At 41.1% G+C, this 26,230-nt stretch overlaps 3 protein-coding genes across 7 annotated transcripts in view; all 3 read right to left on the reverse strand.

The window, feature by feature from the left end:
* The window catches only part of DNASE2B (deoxyribonuclease 2 beta), a 30,987-nt gene extending 23,976 nt beyond the window's left edge, over positions 1–7,011 (reverse strand). The window contains exons 1-2 of the mRNA XM_053985158.1: positions 6,992–7,011; positions 1,759–1,815 (exon numbers count right to left, since the gene is read on the reverse strand). The gene's annotated coding sequence lies outside the window, so the exon portion shown is untranslated. The remainder of the gene's footprint in view (positions 1–1,758; positions 1,816–6,991) is intronic.
* SAMD13 (sterile alpha motif domain containing 13) lies at positions 1,025–11,131 on the reverse strand. 2 transcript variants are annotated; one of them, XM_053985160.1, is made up of 3 exons: positions 11,049–11,131; positions 6,992–7,103; positions 1,025–2,180 (listed from the first exon to the last, which is right to left on the reverse strand). In XM_053985160.1, exons 1-3 carry the CDS (start codon positions 11,099–11,101, stop codon positions 2,037–2,039), a joined length of 309 nt encoding a protein of 102 aa, XP_053841135.1. In that variant the 5' UTR covers positions 11,102–11,131; the 3' UTR covers positions 1,025–2,036. The 2 variants fall into 2 exon arrangements, with proteins under 2 accessions (XP_053841135.1, XP_053841136.1); XM_053985161.1 differs by lacking the exon at positions 11,049–11,131 and adding an exon at positions 10,131–10,195.
* Positions 11,132–23,501: 12,370 nt separating this feature from the next.
* Positions 23,502–26,230, reverse strand: part of PRKACB (protein kinase cAMP-activated catalytic subunit beta) — a 67,640-nt gene continuing 64,911 nt past the window's right edge. For all 4 annotated transcript variants that reach the window (XM_053984901.1, XM_053984902.1, XM_053984900.1 and 1 more), the window contains one exon: positions 23,502–25,790. In XM_053984901.1, coding sequence (XP_053840876.1) covers positions 25,665–25,790 — 126 coding nt within the window. In that variant the 3' untranslated portion in view covers positions 23,502–25,664. The remainder of the gene's footprint in view (positions 25,791–26,230) is intronic.

The following is a 26,230-nucleotide window of genomic DNA, read 5'->3' on the forward strand; positions in this document are numbered from 1 at the left end:
AGGGTTGATGATCTCTATTTGAATCTAGTCTTCCAGCAGAGCCCTACTCCCAGCAGGTATCTCTGGACATGACCAAACTATAAATAAAATCATAAAGAGAATTCAGACCATGACTTACAAACCTACTGCTACCAATACCTGAAGTAAGCTCAGTACAAGGGACATACAAAGAAATGATGAATGCATCTCTGTCCTATTGTCTCAAATTCCAAATAAATACATTGTACCATGTAAAGGTTAAGAAGAATTCAAGAAAACACGCTGCTGTATATACTTATATAATTTAGCGTATACCATGAGCTTCACCTATGGCATAGCTATTAGCATGGCTTTGTCCCTTCTCTCTCCTTCCTCCCTTTAACACCAGTAACCACAAGCCATGAACAGCCACCTCACTCTTGGCCAAGTCCAAGTGAAGATAGGGCCACTACCCAGGCAGGAGACAGCAGGAGTTTCTCATTCCTCTCCCTGAATCGTGGCAACACTTGGCAGAAAGCAGCACCCTTCTCCCTTCCCACCGGCACTCCCTCACCATCTCCACTTTCACCACATTCTCCCGCTTATTTCCTCCTTCCTTGTTCCTCTGCTCAGCATCACTGATGCAACCCCAATTCCCCATTTCAGGGGTCATGACACAGCTGTCTGGGCCAGAGATGATGGTGAGCCCAGACAGGGTTCAGCACCATCCGTGTGCTGTGTCCCAGGCGTTCTGGGGTAAATGGACCCACCCTGTGTGCCAGGGCCAGCACAGCAGCTCCGCACCACTGACAGCTCCGGACAGGGCTAAGGGAAACACAGATGTTACTGGTGAGCTGTGGCCAGGGCTTCTCCTTCAGCAGGATGTAACATCAGAGAAGAAAGAGCAAAAAATAATTAAATCTTTAAATATCATGGTAGGTGACGTTAAAAGTAATCACAACAACATAGAATATTAAGTAGATTTTGGTACCTTTTTAATAGGAAAATGGAGAAAAGGAGCTCCAGTATACCACAACAAAGTAAAAGATCTGTAAAGTAAACTGAATCCAAACATAAGCAATGTTTTATTGGGATATAGCAAGCAACCTATCAAATAGGGAACCAGTACAAACAGATTGAACATGACTCTCTTTTAACAGAGATGTATGGTGACAAGACAGCTTCTTTCAGTTCTTAAAACAAGTATTCAAAGTGTTAAGTAAAGCATAAAAAAAAATCAATCATTACAACACCAAAGACAGACAATATTAAAAATGTGCAGAATTTTACTTTTTACAAATTTCTGCATAATGTTAGAAAACAATCATAAATTAAAAAAGGAATAAAATGAAGCTTTTTTGTTTGCAAAGCAACACAAACCCTTAAAAACCAACTATATTTTACATAGGACTACTATTAAAAACAGGTGAAAAGCTGAAAATTTAAAGGACAGCAAAAAATACACAAATCAGTTTCACCTGTCGGCAACACCTTCTGCTATTGAAGGCGTTATGTTAGTTCTATGTACAGCTTTAAACATTGCAGCATACCACGAGTAAACCTTAATAAGGTCAAAATAGGACCCTCTGCAAAAAAGGGTGACTTGGCAAGTGTCAGTCCCATCCTGAAATTATAAGTAGTAATAATTTTAGTAGGTCTTTAGTGTAAACCAAAACCTACTTTAATTGGTTCCTCTCTCTAAAGATGCATGTAAACTTTGGGATTGATTTTGTTTAATTTTTTGGTATCGTAATTAATGAAATCAAGAACATGTCTGGCGCAAAAATGAGAATGACGTACCTCCCTTTTGTTCTGGATACAGTGATGTAGCTATCTCAACATGCTCATTGACACTTCCTAAAAGAGAAAATCATTATGTACTATGTAAAAAATACACACCACCTCTCTCAGTTCAGATTCAGCATATAGTATATTGCCAGCTCTATCCAATAGGATATATATTCTAATTTGGTTTAAACTCTTAATAGATATATTCTCTCTTTACAAAGTTCCATCACATGAAACCAAATTGCTTATTTTTCCTTTGAGGCACAGCATGACCCCAATTAGACAATTAGCTATAAAGAGTTGTTCTTTAGATGTTGTGTCTGTAGAGGTTTTACGTGATATTCATAGATTTTCAGCGCAGGCCCCAGTTTTAATGAAAGTCCAGTCAGTACATCATTTCTTGTCATCAACAGTAATGATTTGCCATCAATTTCCTATAAGAAGAATTAAAGAGTTGATGAAGACAAATATACAAATCTAACAGAGGAGAACAGTCATGCAACAAATGGAATACCACTATAGAGGATCAGTGAGGAAAATAGTAGCCTTGATTTTCCTGAAACCATGTTCACAGCTGCTAAATTCTGCTTGCTGTCTGCTTTTCAAGTGCTCACCTGTGCTGACTAAGGCATAAATACTATTTAGTCAAGCACAAAATCCAAATGAGCCTAATTTCAAAATTCCCTCCTTGTAAACCTTTTTCTAATTAATAGGTACAAGTGAAGAATGCCTAATTATCAGCCATTTAGGGAAGGATACTCCTAAGAATGCAGCTTATGAAGTGCATTTCAGAAGAATTACTATTGACAGCAATATGCAAGTTTAAACTAGTGAATATCTGCTAATAACTTCAGGTGCCTTCTTTAAAAGGCCATGCATCCTGTGGGGGAAAAAAAAGGAAAAGACTCTTGCAATCAGAAAGTTTGGAAGGGCCTAACTGGAGCTTGACACACTGAGAGAACTTCTCTTCCTCTGCTTTCAAGGGAAGACAAGAAAAGCAGCAACTTGCCAGCTTAGGGCTCAACAACCCCTACGCTTTCCTGCTTAAAATACCTCTTGTAAATCACAGATATGGTAGGATTTTTTTTTCCTTTCTGACCTTGACTTTCTGACCTGTTTAGGTTAGAAATCCTGTAGGCTTTGGATTTTTTTTTCCATCTCAAAACCTTGACATATGCTTGAAAACTCCCTCCAAATAATTTTTAAAGTCAAAATGGAAGAGAAAGAATACACATCTCTCCACTCCCTTTTATGATCTTGTAAAAATCAGAGATCCCTTCCTTGATTACAATGCAACATGAAAAGAAGATTTCTATTAGAGCTCAGCAGGAATTTGTCAAGACTGATCTCTCTTAAAATTTGATAAAGTTTATAAATACAAAATACATGGACAAACCACAACATAGTCAAAGATCAGCTGAAAGTGGTATTTTTAAAAAATATTCCCAAGACGTATACAACTACTAATCCCTCAGGGGAGTACAAAGTAACAGTAATTCTAAAAGAAAAGAAGTTTCCAATAACTTTTTACCCAATTATAGCAGGTGCCTCTTTCCAATTACTGTTGAGAATGTTAATGGTTAAAACCAGTTTCTATCCTCTCTTTTCCATTCGTCACAATTCTTTCTGTGGGAATTTTGACACCAGTGAGTGTTTTGCTCATTGCTATGACCGATCTGAAGTTGCCTTTTCTGCTGCTGTTCAACGATGCTATGGAGGAAGAACAGCCTCCAGCTTGGTAGGATCCAAATGGAGTAAATCCAGTACCTGGAATAGGAGAAACTCCAAGAATAGGAAAAAAGCATCTATTCCTTTCCTTTCTTCTTCCACAGGGTTCCCTGTGTTTTCTAGAAATGCTGGTAACTACTAAGACTTCCACTGAATAGAAAACTGATTCTTTAAACACATCTGTGTAGGAATGAGTGATTACATATTCTGAGTTCAAGCGTTTTATATCTTTGTGTGAATTGTAAGCTTTACCTCTTTCACTTCCTTTAAGTTTTCCACATTAACCTGCTTCTGCAGAATTGCTACACCCTTTTTTTGCACCAGGTAAGATTTTGTATGCTCTGGTGACTTCTCTGATCTTTTTTCTGCTACCTCTCTATTTTCTGGATTTTTTTCAGGATGCAATTTCAATGCTAGCTCTCAGTATGTCTTTTTAATGTTAACTGCAGAGAGACTTCTCTGCACAACTCAAGCTAACAGTAATTCCCCACTGTGCCAGGATGACCTCAACACCAGTATCACGCTGTCTTCAGCAAATAACCAGGGGACTGGTTAAGCTTCAAGTCCTCCCACCACCTCTTCTGCACTAAGTGACTGAGAAGTGCGAAGTTTTACGGTAAGCCAACACGAGAGCACAGCAGCCAGCACTCACGTGCTCCTCCCTACCATGGCTCTGCCAGAAAGCAGCAGTGGACACCAGCTGATGTCAAACCCCAGTTTCCCTTCTGGTAAAGCATTGCAGTGAGGCCACCAAACCAGCCCTGGGTCACCTGGGCGTATCTGGCTATCACAACATCATGGTCAAGAAGCCACATGGGCCATAACAAAAGTCAGAGCATGAGCACATCTTGAGACTTTGTAAACAACTTCAGTCTTGGAGTGAGCCACAGTCCCCTGTGCTTCCAGGGCTCCTACAGACAGCTCACAAACTGGCAGGCTGTACTTCTCTGAAGGTGTTCACACCCTTGTCCTGCAACTGCTACTCCTCCCTCTTCAGGTATCCTGTGTCCCCAACTTCTTGGCTTGCCTGATTTGCTTGCTGGTATTATGGATTTTTGTTATTGGGCAATATCCTTCAGTTGAATCTGTTTTCATCAGTGAGCTCTTTTGATTTGCTGACATCAGTGGAACTCCAAGAAGGAATAACAGATAATCGTCATACAAGCATCACTTCTTACCAGCACTTACAATAGAGTTTTAATAAAACATTCTGCAGCCCTTAAAATGTCTTCTAATGATCCCTAAAGTATTGTACAAAAAATTCAGGTCTTAAAGATTTTTTGAGTCACTTGTTTTAGGTGAGTCCAAACGTATTCAGATTCATCAAAAGAAAGTGGGAACTCAATTATTGCTGTGTAAAAGCTCAGTGTAATAATAGATGCCGTGATTACATTCTGGGCTAAGGATATTTTGTAAGGAAAACATTGTGCTACCCCTACTGAAGCAGTTCAGTGGAAAACAATTTCCCAGTGTTGTAGGTGAAACTGAATACTTTCCTTTACTGCTTACAATCTCATTCCTCTTCCAGTACATATACAGGGCAGTAGATCAAATGAAACTAGGTTTCTGGGGCCCAGGCAACTGCAAATGACAGAGATGACCAGAACTGCAGCTGCTGCCTGGTGCTCTACAGACAGAGGATAGCTAAGGGTTCCAAATGAACCTGTCTGCACTGCCATACCTGGGAGATCCTGACAAAAAATACTGTAAGAACACAGTTAAAGTTAGTAGCAGCAAATAGTGTAGAAGAAACTGAACAGCACCACTGATAAGAAGTTAGGGACAGGATTGTTTATGGGGCTATTTTTGGTGCAGACAGGGAAAAGGCTGGCAAACCTGGCATGTAGAACCAGGCACTTGCTGCTTCTCATGCTGCTAATGGAAAGGAGAGGGAAGGAAGTGGCAATGACTTTTGCTGTGATTATCCATCCCTCAGCTCCTGGACACATCCTGGTGGCAGCTGTCAGCCTCTCTCTCCAAGGTTTTAGCGTAAGGTGAAGTTGGCAGTGGAATCACAGTCACATTTCTGCACATGGCTGTCCCAGCAGAGTCCTCGGTACCCTATTGAAACCACTTATCCTCATTGCAGAATACTAATAAAGCCTATAAGGCTGTTGCAAACTGATTTGCCAAAACTGAAAAATTAGCCTCACCTTTCTGCTGCAAAATCAGTAGTAATTACTTCAATATTATTGACAAGCCAGCTGTGAGGCAAAGAGGTGAAGATATTTGATGGAAGTCAGAGGTATCTGTCAGTATAAGGAAAAGACTCCCAGAGACCACAATTACTTTGCCTATGTTTTTTTAAGCCACATTTCCAGGGCTGGTGACATGGATGCTGGTATTAAGGAATGGACACACTCATTTTCTTTTTTAGCCTATTCACTCATCTTCAAATTCTGAAAAATGAGCAGCAGCTGCAGAAAGAACCTCTGTCTGTGACTTGCAAGAGAATCACCCAACACCAGGCTTTTCACCCTCAAGAACAAAGAACTAATATTAGATACTTTGTTATATGCACCAGTTACAATCAGATTGGATTCACAGACGTGGTGCTGAAGGTCAGCAACATTAACCTGACCAACCATGATGTTATTTCATGTGCAATGTACAGTCTCCCTGCAAAGCTGCCATCAACTTGCACCAGCTCGGTACCTTGGAAGGCCGAGCCATCTATTTTGATAACTAATTACAGCTGTGGGTGACTAATTTCCTGGCAGTCACACACAAACCTAGAGACTTATCTGGGGAGGTGCTGAGCTGCCAATCTGATGTAAGTTACTTCTCTATGGAACGGGTGAGCTTAAGGCCAAGTTAGCTGACTTCCCAATTCTGCCCCACTAACACACAGCCCCAGCTGCTGGCAGGTGAGTTGCAATGGGCGCCCCTGACTGTTGAGCTCTTTGCTGATCTAATCTACCAAAAGAAGCCTTCCATTAGTATCAGCAGTTACAAGGCCCAGAAACAAAGACCCAACCTGTTTCTCAGGCTGAGTCCTACAAACACACTGCTCCTCTGCCAACTTTGTGCCAACTTGTCCTTTCCATATTCACTTGTACTGCCAAGTTCAATGCAACACAGCAGCCCCTTTTTCACCCTATGCCTTCACAATCCCATTGCTGTTTAGAGGCCCCAGGTTTCGTAAGTACTCATGAGTGTAATTACACAACACACTAAGAAAGAAGGAAATTCACATTTTAAACACCATTCACATTTTAAATAACAAGACAGTGAAACTGAGTGGGTTGTGTAGAGAGACTAAGTTCAAGCCAGAAAATTTATTTACATTTCTCACCTTTCTGAATCCTATCTTAAACAAACTTCAACTCATTATCCACAGCTTGCAGAGCAATATTATTACTCAGAGATCACAGTCCCATGCATTGTCACCCAATAACAAATTCAAATCCTGCCATTAATGTGGGATTTTCTCTCCCATTTTACAGTATATAACCAGGCCCACACAGCAAAAATGTGCAATGTGAGAAATTGGTGGCAGTCAAAAGGTAAGATTTACCTGTTCCTGGAAAGCATTGGCTTGTTCTTCAAATCCAGCTGTTCTGAAATAATTCACAACATCAGTAACAGCCCAGTCAGCAGGATCCAGAGGTCTTCCATTCTCTAGTGAACTGCAAAGTGCAAATGCAGACAAGTAATCACTAAAGGTGTGCAGAACATCTGCTGCTGCTTTGTGCACACCTCCTTCCTTGTTTCTCCAGGAAAAGTGTTCTTTGATACATCTCCCCCACTCCAATACAGAACGGTGTCTCCTGTTCTTTTACATTCCAAAGACCTGATGCTGGGGAAAACTGAGACCCCTCTCCTTTCAGAAAACAAGAAAGTATATGAATCTTCACATCAGCCAAAGGTAATCAGTTAGGATCTTCCCACAAGAGTGCTGTCTTTGCTGTTGGAGAATGAGAACTGCCACAACTGGGGTACCAAACTCCTGCCTTTCAAGCCTGCAGCTTGTTTTCAGCTACCAAATACTTTAAGAATTATATGTGGATTATTCTTTACACAGATGAGACTGTCCTTGTAACATGGGTAGAAATTACTAGTAGCCATCTTTACCTTGCTAAACAACAACAAATCAATTACAAACAAACAGAACTCCCCAATCAAAACAAAAAAGAAGCACCAAATGATTGCACTAATTCTCAATATAGAAAATTTCCCAAAACTGTTGTCAGACTCATCTTTGGACCAATCTATGGACTTTTTAAATAGCTGTGCATCTGAGAAAACATCTGTTAAACACAATCAGAATTAATTCCTTCTGTGATTAACCTCAGGCAATTGTTTTCCACAATGGCAAAAACAACAAAACATTCATATTACTATCCTGATCCTGCATTTCTTTTCCTCAAACTGTCATCACCCTACCACAAAGATAACCTTGGTGTATCCAAAAATTTTTGGTAAAAAAAGATACACGGTGAGCTTGACTGCCTTTTCTACTGCAATTTATGAGGATGAAGAGCAAGATATCAAAGAGCTTCTTTTACATGTTTCCCCAACCAGAAGTCCTGAAGTTCATGCCAAATATTTTCCATTGTTATACCTGCTTAACTGTAATGCTAATGAAACAATATCGAAAATGTACAGATTAGGGCAGGTGTCAGAATCCTGTCCATTTTTTGGTCTGAAGCTTAGAGGCAAGACTTTTCAACAGCACCAGCTGGAAAAGAAACACAGATTATACTCTCCTGACAGTATTTTTTTCTGTCCTTCAATTTTTTCTTTTCCAACTGTCAGCATAGCATCTCTGCCTTGCCTGGACTTGTATGTTTTCCAGCAAAATAACTGGGTGAATCAAGGGCAGACCATTTTTCAAAGCATCAAAGACTGTCTCCCATCATTGTTTCTACAACATTCTTATTTCTACAACTATTTGAGTCCTGTGAAGGAGGACTCATGAAAACAATGATTTTTGCATGTCCCCAAACTCTTGAAATGTGTCTGTCAATATGGCAACAAAATCTGTACACAGGGATTACCTGCAGCCTGTGTTACACTGGACTTTCTAAAAGCAATTTCTTTAATTTATCACAGATCTCTGAGCAATGAGAAACAGTTTCTTACTTTTGCTCGTCACATGATGACTTACTTCATGAATTGCTTTACTGATTGTGATTACACAGAGAGCAACACTCAGCAAAATTGAAAATGAGACTATCTGGCCATATCAGAGCTGCACTTTTTTCCTGTGTATTTTTTTTTTTAATTAAAGAATGCCTTTCAAATAAGATTTTTTGGCGTTGTGCACATTCTGAGGCTTAAGAAGTAAAATGTGAAAGCTGTCACACAAAATCTGCATGTATTTATAAAAGCAGCATTTGAGGAATAATTATATTTAAATCTTTGCATTTTCCTTAAGACACAGACTGACACTTTCAATTACTCATTTTTAATAAAAAATAAACAAAATGCCAATCACTCAGTTAAAATAAAAAACACAACTGAATTTAACCCTTCTTAAACAGCAAATAAAAGGTTCAGTCTATAAAAATATCACCTAATTGTCATTTGCTTACTTCTCCAAACACTTTATTTTCAAATTAACTATGGCCCCAAACCCTCCTTCCACAATTTTTTATCTCAGCCCAGGTGCTTTAGCTTGTAGCTCCTCTTTTATCACTAGGGAACTACAGCTTGGTCCAGGTCCAGCCCCATCCAGGGCTCAACTGCAATGACTTCAGGGGCTCTACCTCACTCATAAATTAATCACAGGAATTAATTGCAAGTTCCTGCCTTAAGGAATAGCATCATGCTGGACCTCAAGTGGAGCCAATTTCCACAGCTACAGCTGCAGAAGACTGGAAGGCATGTGGCAGACTGCTGGAGGCTGGCTGGATTTTAACCCATCTACCCACACAGATGCTCATTTTGCTTGTAGACTTTGTTAGTCTCCTCCTCACACTGCTGCTGACATTGCTTTAGTCAAGACAAGGGAATATATAGCATCCATGGCTTAACCCATACACTGGCTTATGCCTCACATCCTGGATGCTTTAAAATCTTACGAGGACTGGCATTTTAGGCTTTGAAACTAAATACTAGATGCACTGACACTGAATAAGAATTAGGCTTGTCTGTTTTTCACCACTGTCCCTGTGCCTTTATTGCCATCATGTGGCAGAAGCAGCAAGGTCTGAAAGGATATAGCTGAGAACAAACAGATTTTATCCAACCTATTTATAAGCACTTCAAGAAAGTGTCAAATACTTCCTTTGTAGACATGCCCACATACATATAATATACATTCATCTAGAAACCATAGCCCCACAGTTTAAATACAATTTCCATCCACTCTAAAAAGCCACCTTAGCAATCAGTGGTTGAGTCTTTATCACCCAAGCCTTGGGGAAAATGATTAAACGTAAACTGTCCCTGCTTTGACTGTCTCTTTTCTCCTCCCACCCCAGAGTGCTCATTGTAGAAACCAGACTGTTAAAAGGGAAGGTGGTTTCTGAGGGACACACGATAATTATTCAGAGCCACTGAATAGGAAAATGCTCTTTATGCTGGTGTGGTGTAGCCAGTGTCTCAAGTGAAGGGGGAGGATGCTGATTTTAATGGCTGCCATCAGATCTTTTGATGCTTTTCATAATCAGGTGTTTTATCAGTAGCCTGAAGTGGCCATCATTATTTACCTTACTCTAGTGCCTGGTAGCCTACGCATTGTCACATTTTCTTGGACAGCTTATGTAAGAGAGATCTGAAAGAGAATAATGAGGTGCAGCTGCATAAAGTGTTGCAGCTTGACAGAACAGACTAAGAGCTTACTCTAGTACCTTTCCTTATGGTCTTTTTTTTCCTTTAATATATACACATATGTGTACATCTCTCTCACCATGGCTTCTGTAATCCTAAAGCAGCAAGGTCAGATTTTTCCACACAGAATTTCACTTCTCAGACCATAATGTCATTCAGAAATGCTAGTCCTAATTAAAGAATTTCTGATCTTAAATAAATGCCTATAAAAACTTCCTATGCCTTAGCCTGTAGTTTACCACACAAAAGAAAGGTGTAGAGCAGTACACACGTCTCTGCCTTATTCCCACTCTAGGTCTTGAAATAAAACCCCAGCAACTTCAGGCTTCTCCAATAAACAGCTTAAAGTATGTGTTTCAGAAGGGAACTGACACCTAAGTGATATGCTGCTACTACTCAGCCCTAGACAGGGTCAGCAGAGAAGGACACAGAGAGGTAACTTCCACACAGACACTTCTCTCATTAGGCACTGCTTCTGCAAAAGCCACTAACAGACAGGTGAGCAGAGGCACAATATTGGCTACAGTGCTACCACTTGCTTTAGCTTCTGGTTGAGAGGAAAAGAAAAAAACATTCCCCTAACTTAAGTTACTGTCTTCTACATCTCTTCATTGCTATACAGTCCTACCACATAATCAGCTCAGTGCCCTGGACTCTTCTATTTCAAAGCTGAAATACAACAGAAGTCATTAAGAACAGGGAGTGTTTGAAATGAGCAAAGATGGAGATGGCCACTATAGTTCAAAAGAAAACTACATTCAAAATCCATGTGCTGTTTACATAAAAGGAACACTTACTTTTTGACATCCAGAGAGCCATTTTCCTTGTTTTCCATGTCAACAATTAGCATGGGGAGGATAGAAGTTTTACTTCAGCAACTGATCAATAGGGAGGAAAAAAAGAGCTGTGTTTAATAACTGGTAGTATGACCAGCGCAGCGTAACGTAACAGAAACAAGCATTCTACAGGGACACATCCATGTTACCACTTGAGAGCAACAGTGCTGTCAAAGACTGATTTCCTTGGAAGCCTGGCAAAGCTGATAGTAGCTAATGAACTAGAAAATAAAGTTGATCTCTGCTTCAAACACAAGAAATAATTCTTGCCTGAAAATCAAGGAAAGTAATACTATATTTAATCCTTTTCACAAGCGTTAAAATTTTGATCAAACTGTATGTATTCATATACATGGAGCCTGACGTGCAATATATAGCTGTGTATCAAGAGAGCTTGATAGGCCTTCAGTCATCCTGTGACACAGAAGATCCAAACAGATGGGAGATCTTTAGAAAGGTTTGGAAATCCATAGCCTTGTTTTACAAATGTGGACTTGGATACAGATGAACATGTCACTTATGCTCATTGTGCAAATAAAGCTGGTAAGCAGAGTTACTAATTAAGCCCCAAACTCCTGAGGCCTAAATCGGTATGTTATCCATAAGACCTCCCATCCTGCACTAGAGCAGCTTCTTCTATAGGTATGCTACACTGAACTCCAAAACGGAACACAGCACATGAAGGACACAGGAGAAAATCCAGTTCATTTCCTTCCTTGCAGCATGCTGGAGCACTTGCACCACATAGCTTTTTTCCATCGCTCCACAGAACATGCAGAAATAACCCAAGCCTTTCCTTTCTGTTCTCAAGTAAGCCATTTCTATTTCAGAGAGCACCAGAGAACGGACCAAGGACTCAGGATGTTCTTGCTGTAGCATTAATGGATGCCAGTGAAATGTCTCAAAGCTCTGGGATACAGAATAGGGAAATCATGCTCTTCAGCTAAAACTTTGCAAAAAATAGAGAATAGCAATTAATATTGCTGTGAGGAAAAAAGAAAAAAGAATTTAAAAAAAGAAGAAGATCCTTTATTACACACGTAGAAACGTGCAAAGCACCAAGAACACAGTAACAAACTAATCGAAAAGATGATTCTTCCTGACCAAACAACTCCACGCATTCCCTGGAATCACTTCTCGGTTCACCTGAGGTGACTGCAGACGACACCCGCACCAGCCTACCTGCGGAACGCCCCGCGCCGCGGCCGCGCACGGCCCGGAGCCCCCGGGCTCGGGGCGGGCACCTCCCGCGGAGCCCAAGGGCCCGGGCGGCGGGGGCTCCCGGGGCTCCGCTTCCCGCGGCTGCGCCGGGGCTGTGACACGCGTTCAGCATCTCACGGGCACCCCCGAGCCCGCTCGCACTGCACCACATTGTCAGTTCTGACTGGGGGCGAGGGAAGCAAGGCAGAAAAACCTACCTACGAGCAACTAAACCAGCGCATGGCTACCGGCTGCTGCGGAGCGGCGGAGCCCGCGGCCCCCGCCCCCCGGCGGCAGCGGGCGCTCCGCGGCGGCTCCGAGTGACACCGGGAGCGGCCCCGCCCGGCCCCGTGACGCGCCCGCCACACACGGACCGCCCGCGTCATGGCCGCCGCGTTAAAGGCGCCGCGCCGCGGCACCCCTGCCGCGCCCGGCGCGGGAGGGCACTCGGGGAGCCGTCGGGCTGGGGCCGGCAGCGCCGCGGGGCACGGAGCGGCGCCGCGCCGAGCGGCTTACCCCGGCAGAGCTTACCCCGGCAGAGCTTACCTGCTGGGGAGCCGCGGGCAGCGCCGGGGCCGGGGGGGCCGCTATGGGCGGGCGCGGACCTGCGGGCGGCACACGGCCGGAGAGCAGCACTCGGGGCTCGGTTCATGGCTTGAGGTTCTTGGGGCCTCCTTGTGGACATTTCTGCTCCTCCTAACAAGCGGGGTGTAACAGGTAACGGAAAGGAAACAAATCCCTGTTTGTTGAAGGATCCAGTACCAAGCCGAGGAAGAAAGTAGGCGTCACCAGATGTTGGCAAATTGATAAAAGTTACAAAAATTAATTCCTAGAGTGAGTTCGTCAAGTCATTCTACACTACGTATGTGTGTAGCAGACGCTTGGCTTTCTGTGGAACTCTTGCAGCTGCAGGCTCGGGGTGATGGGAAGGAGGAGTGACCCAGGACAGCAGAACCGAATCACCCCCACCGTGCCACCGCCGGCACCGGGGAAAGAGAGGAGATGGAGGCTCTGAGTCTGCAAGTCTTACTCGTCCAAGCTCCAGACTTCATTTCACAAGGAGACCATACCGACGGGATGAAGAAAGAATAAACTCAATAGAGCTTACAAATTACTAAGTGTCCCACTGGCAATTAAATCTCACCCACAGAGTTTAATACAAAAGTTGTCAAGTTCTTCTGGCAACAAAACTTCTTTTTTTCTTCTTACACTATTTTTTTATCACTTCAGTATTTCCTTGACTGCTGATGTTTTCTAATGGCATATAGGCATTACCTGGATGCACTGTCAGTGCAAGGGAAATCAAGCAAGGACTATCAACACCCTGTTTCCCAACACACGGGCTTTGTAGCCAGGGCTGCATCCCAGCCACTGACATGAGGCAAACGAAAAAGCACAACAGGGTGATGCACTCAGAAAAACAGTTACAGACAGAAACGTGTCAACAAAACACAAGCAGAAATCTCAACTATAAATCTCAGCTATACTCAGATGCTGTGACTTTTTGATTATCCTTAACAGTCTGGGTTACTTCAAATTTGTGGGATGTTTTACTTGAAAATTTTCCTTCTGAGACAAGCCACTCAAATGACGCTCCTGCTCTTTGCTGCAAGACAAGTGGGACATGACAAATTACCTGGGGATTTGCACAGAACCTACTGATGACTCTGGCCTGATTTCTGCAGAGCTCTGACACGAGTGCCCAGCTGGCACGGACAGACGGAGCCTGCTTGGCCACCAGAGTGGGCACCTGGGGCTGTCCCAGGCACGCTGCACCCATCTTACTCCCAGACAAAGCTTACTGCACCCTGGCTGCATGGAGATCCAGGTCACCTAACTGCTAACTGGACACAGTTACAAGCACTAAAATTACCAGCAAAGTGGACTTTTGGGCAAAGGACTGTGGACATGACTTCCCAAACCACTTCATTTTGTCTTATTTGCTGCCAGATAAATAACCAGAGCTTGCAGGAGCTTTGCAAGTAATGGCACTCAAATATCGACGGAAGCATTGAGAACAGAGGGCAGTAACAGTCCTCACTGCTTTGGGATTTAAATAAATGCAGATAAACAAAATAAATAGAGGATTACGTGTACTGTGCCCTAAACAAAACCCTCTTTACTTCCCATCCCAAAGTGTACTGTAAAACGTGGCCTATTTGTGTTGGACAAGAGAGCCAAGCAAGGCAATTCTTTTCTGTCTCTAAAGAAATAAACATTCTAAATGAAGCCATAATGAGTTTTCTGCATCAGCTGGTTTCTAACTTTGGTAATGACTGACATTTGAGGATACAAATATAAACGAGCTATTTTACTCACACCCTCCCTTTCATCATGTTCTTCAGTTAATCCTTTGAGTATTTGAAGTGAGGCTCACACAGTGCATGCATTCCTTCTAAAGGACCTTGAACAGCAAAGAGGAATTTTAAGGAAATGGGTTGTGGAAAAATTCAGTGTGGAATATGATTTGTGGCTTTGATTTTCATTATTGGGGTAAGGTAATTTAATTATAATGAAATTACATCTGGAGGGAGATAAAGCAGAAAAGTGAATTAGCCTTTTATTTGACTATTTGCATCCCACTTCTGGCCAAAAAAAAAAAGTTTCCAAGCCGTGGAGGGAACTAAATGAGACCACGGTTGGTAGATCCAGGGGTGTATCCTGTGTGTGTGTCTGAACTTCTGCTATCACAAGAGAGGAAACACGCAAAGGTCAGCGCAGGTATCAGACACCAGTGGACCCTGTTTTCTGGGTATTGAAAAATGCCAGTTTCCTCCTGCAAAGGAGAATTGGGAATTGTTTTATCCCTGGCAGTTAAAGAGTAGAAGACAAAATGCACCGCACATGTGGCAAAGGAGAGCGTAGCACCCTGCTAGCTGTGCAGAGGGTACTGAATTTCAGCTCCTCAGGGCTAAATAAAGCCCTTTGAACCCTCTTTATTCCAGTGCCCTGAGTAAAAAAAAACATGGTTAAACACAGGCATTGGGGAAGCTGAGTGAGAAAATAACACAGGACCTGCGTGGTATCACACTGAGGGAAGCCCCTCTCAATAAGGTGGCATTATGCAGAGTAGAATGGATCTAGCCCTGTGCAAAACAAGTATTTCTTTGCCAACAACGACCGAACGTTTCAGAGCCCTCGGGGCCCTCGGGAAAGCCCAGCACCCTCAGCCGCAGACTCCAAGCAGGCCGCGAGCCGCCCGGCGCCGCGGGGGCTGCTGGGAGTTGTAGTCCCGCGGGGCCCGCCGCGGGCGCGCCTTCCCCTCACGGCCGCGGCGGGGGCGGCTCTGCGAACTGCTGGTGCCGCCGGTGCCTGAACAGACGTGGAACAAGCGCTGGAAGGTGTTTGCTTCTCCTCTGGGTTTTCAGGGAGACATTTCGGGGCTGGCCGCGATCGTTTGTGGTTCCTGCTGCTCATTGTGAGGAAGAAAGTAAACCAAAGAGATTTCATCCAGATGTGGCTGGCGGCCAAAAAAAATCCTCAATTCCTTGTAATGCCCAGCACAGGCAGCATGGGGCACAGGCTGTTTCTCAGTAACTTTTGTCATGAGTGTGGAAGGGACATGGGTGTAAGACGCCAGCTTGCCCAGCAAACTGAATTAACGTATAGCTATGTTCAGTCAATTACTAACAACAGTCTAAAAATCCCTTTTGCATAATTTCCTTCCTTTCAAAACAAGACCGAAAAGGGACCGTGCAGGCCGTGGGGTTTGATCTCCTGGCATCACAGCCAAGCTCTCACACAAGGCCGTTCACACCCAGCGCTGATTTGGGGCCCATGAGGAATCTCAGCCTTCTGCCTGGCAGAAAGGCTCTGTCCAGCTCCTATTTGCTGAGGATTAAGAAATTTTAATCTACAACTTAAAAATATATATAAACAGTTTATCCCTGTTTGTTCCTGTAGTGATAATCTTTAGTTTAATATTGTTTAGTGTAATATTTGACTTCTCTGTTTCTCTGGTATTTACATTCTTTTATAGACTCAAACATCTGAATGACCACAGCCCTTTTGTGGTCCGCCTTCTCTGATCTTGTTCCCCTTTCTGTAAATTCACCTTCCAGGAGAGGACATTTGGAGCTGCACCCTGGGCTGCACTAGGGTCTAGGCAATACCTTCTCCCTTTCCAGTCTGCTCTGAATGGTCCTGTACCCCACACTACACTTACATCACACCTATATGGTACTGATGATTTGAGACATCCCAAGGGTCTTTTCCATAGTTCCTGGCAGCTCCTACCTGAAGAAAAGAGGGAAAAATCCCTGTTTCTGGTCCAGTTGCACCTTATCAGCACTTTACTCTCAGAAAACTGTCTTTCCTCTCTTAAGGTCTTTTCCACCCCTATCCATAGTATTTTTAGTTTGCTTGAATGGAATTTTGCCACCTACCTTTCTCCACAATATCAACAGCTTAATACCTTTTGTCCTGCTGTCCCTTTCCTACTTCAGCACTCCACAGAGGAATGAGAGACCGTTCCCAGCCCATGAAGTCCAGCAGTGAAATGTCTCTCTTCAATTTCTGACTTGGCCAGGAATGTCCTTCAATGAGACCATGCTGTGTCTTCTTCACAGTCCCCTTCCTACCTGCCAGGGTGTTCTGCATGGCTGGGTATTGTCAAATTGCTCTGAGGTTCTGCATAAAGCCTAGACAAAAGCCTAAAGATTGCAGTGGTGTTAAGCAAGTGAGGAGGGAAGGGAAGCAGAAAACCCGTGGCCAGAATGCAGCAGAGCGACAATGTGTTATTCAGCAGAGCGGCTTGGTTCCAGCCTGGCATTCATTTTTGAGGTAGTTTTGTTACAGTGTGTGTTAAACACAAAATCAGAGCACAGCAGCCAGTGGGCCTGAATTTACCTTCCATACAGTTCCCTGGGTACACTCCTCCAAGGTAAAGAAGAGGTCTGTAGGTGTGCACAACCTTTTGTGAAAGCTCTGGCTGCCAGGCTGAGAGCTCTGCAGGTGACCAGTGCTGGATCAGTGACAGCTCCTGGCTGCCAGGCTGAGGGGAGCGGCACTGCTCAGACTCACTGACCAGGCAGGGGGGCAAACATCGGGCTTTTGTCCTGGTGGGGAGGGCCTGAAACCTTTGCTTTAGTATCCTATAAGGTACTTTTGATACAATATGCATTACCTGACCTTTTTCTCATAACCATATGAATCTCCAGTAAGATGACTAGAGTAGCACCCTCTTCATACCAGCAGCTGACTACAATGCAAGGCCAGTGATACCTTTATGCTTTTGCTTCCTCTTTATTCCAAGACTGAATTGCTTAAATAAATCTTCCTGTACCTGAATTATATCCACTTCACTGAGAATTTCCTGCCCTACTTATTTTGTTGTGCAACTCCTTATTGTGCTAGTTGCTCAAATTTAATAAAGCTTCTGTCTAGACTTAAACCTTTGTTATTTTAAAGCTTATACTTCATATTAAAAAATCATTGTATAAACCACAGCTCATTGTCCCCATACTAGCAGTATTACCTGCCACTTGCCCAGCTTGTAATAATGTAGCAAGAAGCTTATAAAAACTATTCATATGAAATACCAACACTGTTAAAAGGAATACAGCCTGATAAAAACATTTTATATAAATATGGCTCAGACATCTCAGCAAAATAGCTACTACCTCTCTGGGAAATCTAAAACGTAGCACTTGGTTGTAGGAAGTGAGGCAATTGAAAAAGCACAACATGGTGATGCACTCAGAAAAACAGTTATAGACAGAAACGTGTCAACAAAACACAAGCAGGAAACTATATTTCAAACAGTACATTGAAAAATTAGTGCTAGTTTTTTTCGCCTACTTTGCTGGGAAGCTCTTCTCCTGGGAGTGAAGAACCTGACTGTCAGAAATATCCAGATTTTTAAGATTTGTAAAGGGACTATGTCTCAGTAAATACAGGCATCTTCTCTCCGTGTTGTTATTTTGGTGTAACTGCCAGAAGTGATGCTGGTGTGGAAGACCAGAGTCTGGCATTTCATTCTTTGCTCAGCCTTGGAGGATGCTGCTCCTCAGCCCTCTGAAAGCACCCCAGACGCAGGGAAGGACATTTTCTGTAGCTCTCACTTACTGGTTCTGTTGGGGGGACTTACAGGTGCTCTGTCTGCTCTGAACTGTGAGCAGAGCAGAAGAAATGACATCCCTATGATTTGTGCATCAATATGCAAGCTCAAAGCATGCACACATTGCTTTGGTAGGACAGTGGTTGCCAAAATAGACTGCAAGAAAGGAAGCACTGTTACAGGGGGGCAAATGTTCCAGTCACACATTGGATCACCCCTCTACTCTGTCCTTTGATATAAACCAAACCCAGATGCATCTGAACATGAGCAGACATGACATTCAACAGTTCTGCATTAAGACTGTAACAGTTTAACTGATAATTTAAAAACTTACTCAGCTCTTAAATTGGTTGATGAGGCTCTGATCACGGGTGCTCTCAAGAGCACATTTGCTGTAACTTGTTCTCCAACTGCTCTGGTGATCACATAATTCAGAAAAATATGAACAGTTGTTCTTTTGCCTGTAAACATAATTAGTAGAGATATATCTAAATTTGATTACCATCCAACTCAAAATTTTATATCCACTCTACTATAAATACTATTTACTTAACAAATAAGCATAGGAACACTTTTCAATTTTTATTGGCGACCAGCTTTGGTTAAAAACAGTGTATTTTTGAACTTTCAATTGCACATAAAATAGAAATGTTATTGTGGGCTATTAGTACAGACACTCCCCTCTGGTTCTAGCTTCAAATGAAAACAGGAACTATCAATCAGGGATTTTTAGTGAAATTTTTATATAGTCCATGCAATAATACGTATTATGAAAAAAATTCTTTCCTTCAAATTAGTGTCAAAACCTCCTTTTTTGCTCATGCTGATATGAAAACCAGTAAAAAATATTGCAACTATTAACTCAAAAAGGATTTAAAGGCAAAATCTACTAATACACAAAGAACAAATACTCATGGTTGGTATAGCATGTATTAATCCCTGACATATTATGTGACTGGTACAATCTAAATTTTTCATTTCCTACTGCTCTTAAATATTTTCCAAGTCTCTTGTTCTTACTGTGCTCTGCAGCTGACATTTCTTACACAGCATTCCACACCATGTAAATGTGACATCTACTGGCAAATAAATGTAACTAGAGCAGTTGGTTATGGAAAGCTCCTGAAGATGCAATCATAGAATACTTTGAGTTGGAAGGGACATTAAAGATGGTCTACTTTTATGATTTTAGTTGACAGGATTTTGCAGTAACCTCAAACATTAAAAAAAACTTCAAGAAAAGTTAGAGTTGAGTTCTGTTAGTCAATATATAGTAGCAAAATTAAGACGAGTTTAATAACTTCAGACATAATAGTAGGTATGCCCTAAAGCAGAGGTTTGTGTTGTACAAATCCCAAGTGAAAAAACATTTGTGCTGATATTTCAAGTTTCCTTGAGTGGCTTTAAAAAAGACCAAATCAGTTTATGAGACTTTAGGGAGTTATTTTCCTCCCAGCATTCCCTGCAATACTTCTCTTGGCAGGAAACATCCCTTGCAGCAAACTCAGTCCTGCTCTGAAATTCCTTTCCAGAATCCATGAGCTGTGGGTGCTGTGGCCTTGGGAGGTGGCTCTCTGGAGTGGATGTCCTCCTGGAGCCAAGGCCCTGTTTATGTCCTAAACACAGAGCAGACACTTCTGTGGAAGTAGAACCACTGTGGAGATGAATTCATGTGCTTGCACTAACAATCTGCTAGTGCATGTTACACCACACGTTCCACCACTGTGATCCTCTTTTCTGCTGCAATGGGATGTTCTTACTAAGGCTGCCTGCTCAGTTCCTCTCTTAGTTTTTCCCACTGGTAAGCAAGTCTGCCAGATGCACACTTCCCAGTGCATATGGCCAGAAAAAAAGGGAAATAAAGATAATGTATTAACTGAGGACACACTGCCTTTTTTTAGAGGGGCAGTTGAAAACAGACACTTTATAAACTGGGCATTTATAACATGATTACATGCTGGTTGCTTAACCTGAATTAACATGCCTGTGAGATAGGTGAATCATGTTTTACTTATCCAAGGTGTTACCTATCATTAATAGAGTCCTGCCACTCAGATCCCCAGTTCATGCAAACATCAAGTAGAAGGATGGCAAAGACGGGAGAAAGTGAAAGGACATCCCAATCAAGCATTCATTTTGTTGAACTGTTATTTAGATAACTGCATACACATTCAAAGTAGCAATGTAGATACAAAGTAAAAAACAATACTTCTGGTATTCTTGTGATATTGCTGTGTAGACCAAAGCATTAACACACCACTAAATCTAAGTGAGGTCTTGGATGTATTTTTTTTTTCCCTTCAACTGAATCAAATTACCTTGGTGGGGGAAGAATTTCAGTTAACCAAGCCTTTCCAGCACTCCAATTTTCTCTTTGTTGCCCTAGTCAGCAGTAATTTTTCCTGGAACTGACTGAACACACTTAGAACATACCACACTGCTTGCCAGGCTGAGACCTTGCTCCATTTGTGTCAACATAGCTACAGCTGTGTCCTCTCTAATCTTCCACAGCTCTTTGGAAGCAAAGGCAAAGGAAGAAGTCTCTGATAACAACCTCCCAGCAAAGGAAAACACCTGTTACTGTGGTTGCATACAGATGGAACAGATCACTGATCTCCCTCCTCAAACTCCAACAACCTTTCATCCTGAAGAGTTTTTGTGCTGCAGCCTTGCCATCAGACATTAGATTGCCACTGTGTGTTCCATCACAATCTAGACCTGTAAGCTAAGCAGCAGTAAGAAATGTACAAGTTTATCACTGGCTCTTCCATTTGTGCTTCACTGACAGCAGCTCATGTCAATGAACACCACAACTACGTTTCTTTAAAGCTTCAAAGCAAAGAGCCATACATACACAATTCTTAGGAATATATTTTTGCAAAGACATCGCTACTTGACCTTCCAAGGGAGGGAACAGCACAATGAAGCTGTGAGGATTCGAAAGGAATTTTTACCGGCTTTGAAACACTGTTGGGAACTGATCCTAATGATGTCATAGAAACCTCAAGCTGTTTTTATCCCTCTGAGGGACTAGACTTTTTATACTAGTCAATTATAAAAATAAAATACATTTTCAGTATATGCAAGTTTCCTTCAGGCATCCCTTTTTTTATCACACGATACCCTTTCCCAAATCCAAACAATAAAAAGAGGTAAAAATGTGACTAGATCACAGATTTAATTCATACTTTTATTCACCATCAAATTCAGAAGTTAGAAAGGGAAGATATCTTGAGATCCTGTCTTGCCTCTAGGTATCCATCTTACACTTCTAAAAAAATCCAACACTTCACATAATCCCTATGTTAGATGACAAACATTTACTATCTATAAGGCATTTAAACATCCTTGTGGAGTTGTAACCCTTTTACTGCCCAGCTTGAAGTTAGGTGCTCATATTTTACCTTTTTGTTAAAGAACTTAAATCAGTCAATACCTCATGAAAATACCTCTCAATGAAAAACATTTTTAAAATGTATGCAAGACCCACACTTGTAAAACTGTAGTGGTCAAACTTGCTCTTGTTTTTTAAATATCATTAAACAGATCCAGATCAGCTATATGCACCTCAGCTAGAGAATGGAATTGGTTTTTACCAGTTTCTTATGGAATGGTTCTTCAATTCTGATCTGGGATAAGTCTTCCTTATGCAGCAAATCAGAACAGATTTGAATGACACCTTCAAATCTGTGGCTCAGCATGCTGTGTTTGTTTAGGCGCTGTAGTAAAAGCAGAAGACAGTAATTTTGCAGGTTTTTAACTCAGCTTTAGAAAAAGTACAAAGGTCTTTAAAATGTAATGTAGGAGTAGTACCAGGAAACCAAGAACACAAGACCGCAGTCGCAAGCGTACAGCAGCAGAAGCACAGAGGCCACAGCTTGGCTCAGACAGTGGGAAGAGGAGGAGCTGCATTACAGAGCAGGCACTAGAGCCTCTCCAAACACCACTTGCAGAAAAAGCCTCAAGACAGACAATGCCAAGACCATGAACAGTCTTTACTTCTATCAGTTGTTTCACAGCACAATGAGACACAGCACAAAGTTTGTACAGCGGGATCTGCAGACAGTTTAAAAACAGGCAATTATCTTTAATAAAAAGCATCGAGTCTGAATGAAAATAAAATGAAGACAAACAATACTGAAGCTGATGATCACCTTGCTTGCTTTTGATTGTCTAGGAAGTCCAAGACTTCTCATAGTGCCTTCCTTTAATGTTCTCCACGCCACCTTCTCCAGACACCCTAGTTAGTGTAAAGCTTCCTGTGCCCCAACTCATATGTGTAGTAGGTTTCACAACCTTTTCCTCTTTCTCTCAAACCTTGCTCACATGTGGGGAGGTGCAACAACTGTCATCATACAACATTCTGATTCACAAAGAAGCAGCACAAGTGTTGTACATAATTTAATTTGCACTTCTGTATATAAATGTTTACTATTGCACACTATTGCAGCACTTAAAAACATCTAATTATTTGCAAAAATTAGTAAAATACTTTAAAGGATTTAAAAATAAGGGTTTTAATGCAACTGACAAGATAATAAAAAAAGCAATTTACTTAATGAGATACAATCCTTTATGTTGGAAATGAAAGTTACATACAACTAGAGTACAATTAAAATATACCATATAGTTCAACACTTAATTCCTCAAATGTGTAAAATTAACAAGCTTCTACTGTCATAGATATACAATTTTTCCATATTGTGAAAAGGATTTTTCAAATTAAATACAGGTAACATAATATTCTGTAGTTATATTTCATGACTGTGTTTAAATGAGAGGGTTGTATAATACTCACATTGTCAAATGTACTCACTAATGCCTTGGAAATTGCACATTTCCCCTCCTTTTCCAAAATAGAATCTCATTTCCATACTGAAGTCTATTATGCCATATTGGAAAAGTGTTGTACTTTCTAACAGGATTTTCATAAAATTAAAAAATAGCATAATATCATGGCATTATGATGACTTTTCCACTTATGCCCGTGTAGAATTTAATCTGGATATCAGACAGACATGTCAGAACCAATTTCCTAGACTTTTGTCTTATTGTACACGCAAGATGAATGATTACAGTATTTTACAGAACAGAAAAATCTTTGAACCATTCTAGAACTATAAATGTAATGATTAAAAATTAAAATCATAACAGAATCAAATTGTGATCTTCAACATTTATTAAAATCTTTTAAAGTTCATAAACGACAACAAAGTTACTGTAGAATTTATCGCATACAGCTAGCATACAGCAGCATGTCCTTGGTCTAAATGAAATACAAAAGATTTTAACATTTTCATACAAAGGATTTCTTTAAATTTATTAATGTGACGATATATCTTTGTTACATAAAATTTGCTACAGCAAAGTATCTTATACTTTTCTTGCATGTATGTAAATATGGGTGGACAAAGACTGCATTCGGTGTCAGCCTCCTAATGACGTTGTGCAAAAATGCTCAACAACCTAAAGAGACAGAACATTGGGTGGTATGTTTCATACTCTTTTGTAAAATGTCTACAAAGGCCTTTCTTTTAGGAGCGTCGTACAGATTAAAAGGAAGGAACGCCAGCTGTTTATTTGCACTGGCATTCAAACAAATCCAATGGCTATGTATCAATATAGCTCATTTTTTAAAAAAAACAATTCATCCTTGTATGCATGTAATTTTATCATAAAACATGAGTCTAGTTTAAACTTTTAGATGTGCTGTTTTAAGACAGGTCACTGAGACAGCCAGAACCAAGTGTTCAAATAAAACTACTATGAATAAGTTTAAAAGCAACCCTGAAAAAAGTGCTGAGCCACTGATTATTAACATTGAAATAAATGTGTAAAAGTGCCCAAAGCTAGCACATGGTAGCAATACCTTTTAAGTCAGTTGGTGAGAGTATACAAAACATAATTAAACCCAAATACTTGTATCTGTGTGACCATACATTCTGATTGATTGAAAGAAAGTAGGTTAGAAATGAAGACACAACACAACTAAAATAAACTCAGCTGTTGCAGTTTTTAAACTTGATCTCTTTTCTTCATGAATGAAGTGCTGTAATTAAAAAGAAAATGATTGTAGCAGTACTCCATCCTCAGTTTACTAATATAGTATACCAGAATAAAAACTTGGCAATAACCTCTTATTCTTAACAGCTAACAAAAAATAACCGTGTTCATCCAGCGATGCATTTAGAACATTATTTTGCAGTTGCTAAACCATTTGTTTTTCATAGCTAATGGCAGAGCGCATTTTGCTTTCTGTGGCATGACGGTTTTTATTCTAATGGATGCCTTTTGTAATCAAAAAAGGCTTGAAGCAAGGAATACTTTTGGAGCCAAAACATTGGCTACTTAAAAAAAAATAAGAAAAAAATGAAGAAGAAAAAGTGAATCAAAATGAATTCTCTACAGTACTGACCAAAACTTCCTTTAAGAGTTTAGGGTTCTTGATCTTAAGCAATTTCACACCTGCCAACTGAAATGCTGGTAAGTTGACTTGGTTTAACATGGCCCAAAGTCCAGACCAGATGGAATTACTCCCTCTCATGAGACTGTAAGCTCTCCATGGTACAGTCTGCTTATGGCAACTTGCCTACTGCCTAGGTGGGAAATAGAAAGGAAGGAGGCAGTGATGAAAACTGCAGGGATGTAGAAAACCAAGGCACGGGGTCTAGCTACTGTCCCCTACTTAAGCCATCCAATTGATTCTACTGAATTTTGGTCAGCCTCCAGGAAGAAATGTTTTTAAGTTAATTTAGCAGACATTTATATGGCGATAAATACTACCTTCAAAAATGCTAAAAATGTTGGCTAGGTTTAGTCTGAGCTACTAAAAAATTATTATAAATTGTAGCATCAGACACAAGACAGACATGAATTATTGGCTGGCACAGACTAGAAGCAACATTTATCTTTCACTTCAGTCTAAATCACACTAGCCGCAACACCTTCCATTTCACTCACACAAATAATACATTATTCAAAATAAAATGGAGCATTCTTGGGTAAAAAACTACTTCATTTCAAAGGGGGAAAATGAACAATACACAGAAACAAAGAACGACAGAAACCAAAGTTAAGTAGGAAAGTGGTCTATTATTCTGTGTTACTGCACAAACAGTGCTTGCTTAATTGTGCCTAGTTAGAAGGGTTGGTGCAAACTGCACACATGGAAGATGGCAATAAAGACCTCAGTCAGCTTTGTGGAATGAAGTAACTAGGTAACTGTTTTGACATATGATGGTCTCAGCTCCACCTCATCTGTTAACAGAGTGCAAAGATCCCAATGTGAGCCCTGATGTCATCTTGTCCTCTTACTCCTACTAAAAATCAGCAAATTCTTTTGCACATTTTTCTGTTAGAGAAGCACGAATATCTTCTTCTTCATAGTCATCAAAGTTGCTGGTATCTCCAGGACCTCTGCACTTTGGTATGAATGGAGCTTCTACCTGTATTGGTAGGAAACACAAAAAGGCACATGAAATGTTACTGGCCAAATACCAATAGATTTAACATTGTAATAATGAGCACAGCAATACTCATTACTTCTCAGATCCTGCAAGAAATCAGGTATTGCAGGTTTAAGTTGTGGCACATAAAACCAATCTAAGAAGGTACAGGCCTAGATGTGTGAATTTAAATTGAAAAAGACTAATCTCTTGTTGACAGACCTCATTAAAAAATTATTTCCACTTCAAAACAAAGATTAGTCCTTTCCTTGCAGAGGCGATCCTGCTCCTTCCAGCTCATTAGCACAGGACATGGAATACACTGACTGCCACCACCACTACACAAAAATCTTAGGAAAGTTTCGAATGCCTCTCCCTCCTACTTAATAACAATCTTCTATTTTCAAATAAAAACTAACCTAATACAAGTGGAAAAGAAT

The sequence above is a fragment of the Vidua macroura genome, chromosome 9, assembly GCF_024509145.1.
Source record: "Vidua macroura isolate BioBank_ID:100142 chromosome 9, ASM2450914v1, whole genome shotgun sequence".
NCBI lineage: Eukaryota > Metazoa > Chordata > Aves > Passeriformes > Viduidae > Vidua > Vidua macroura.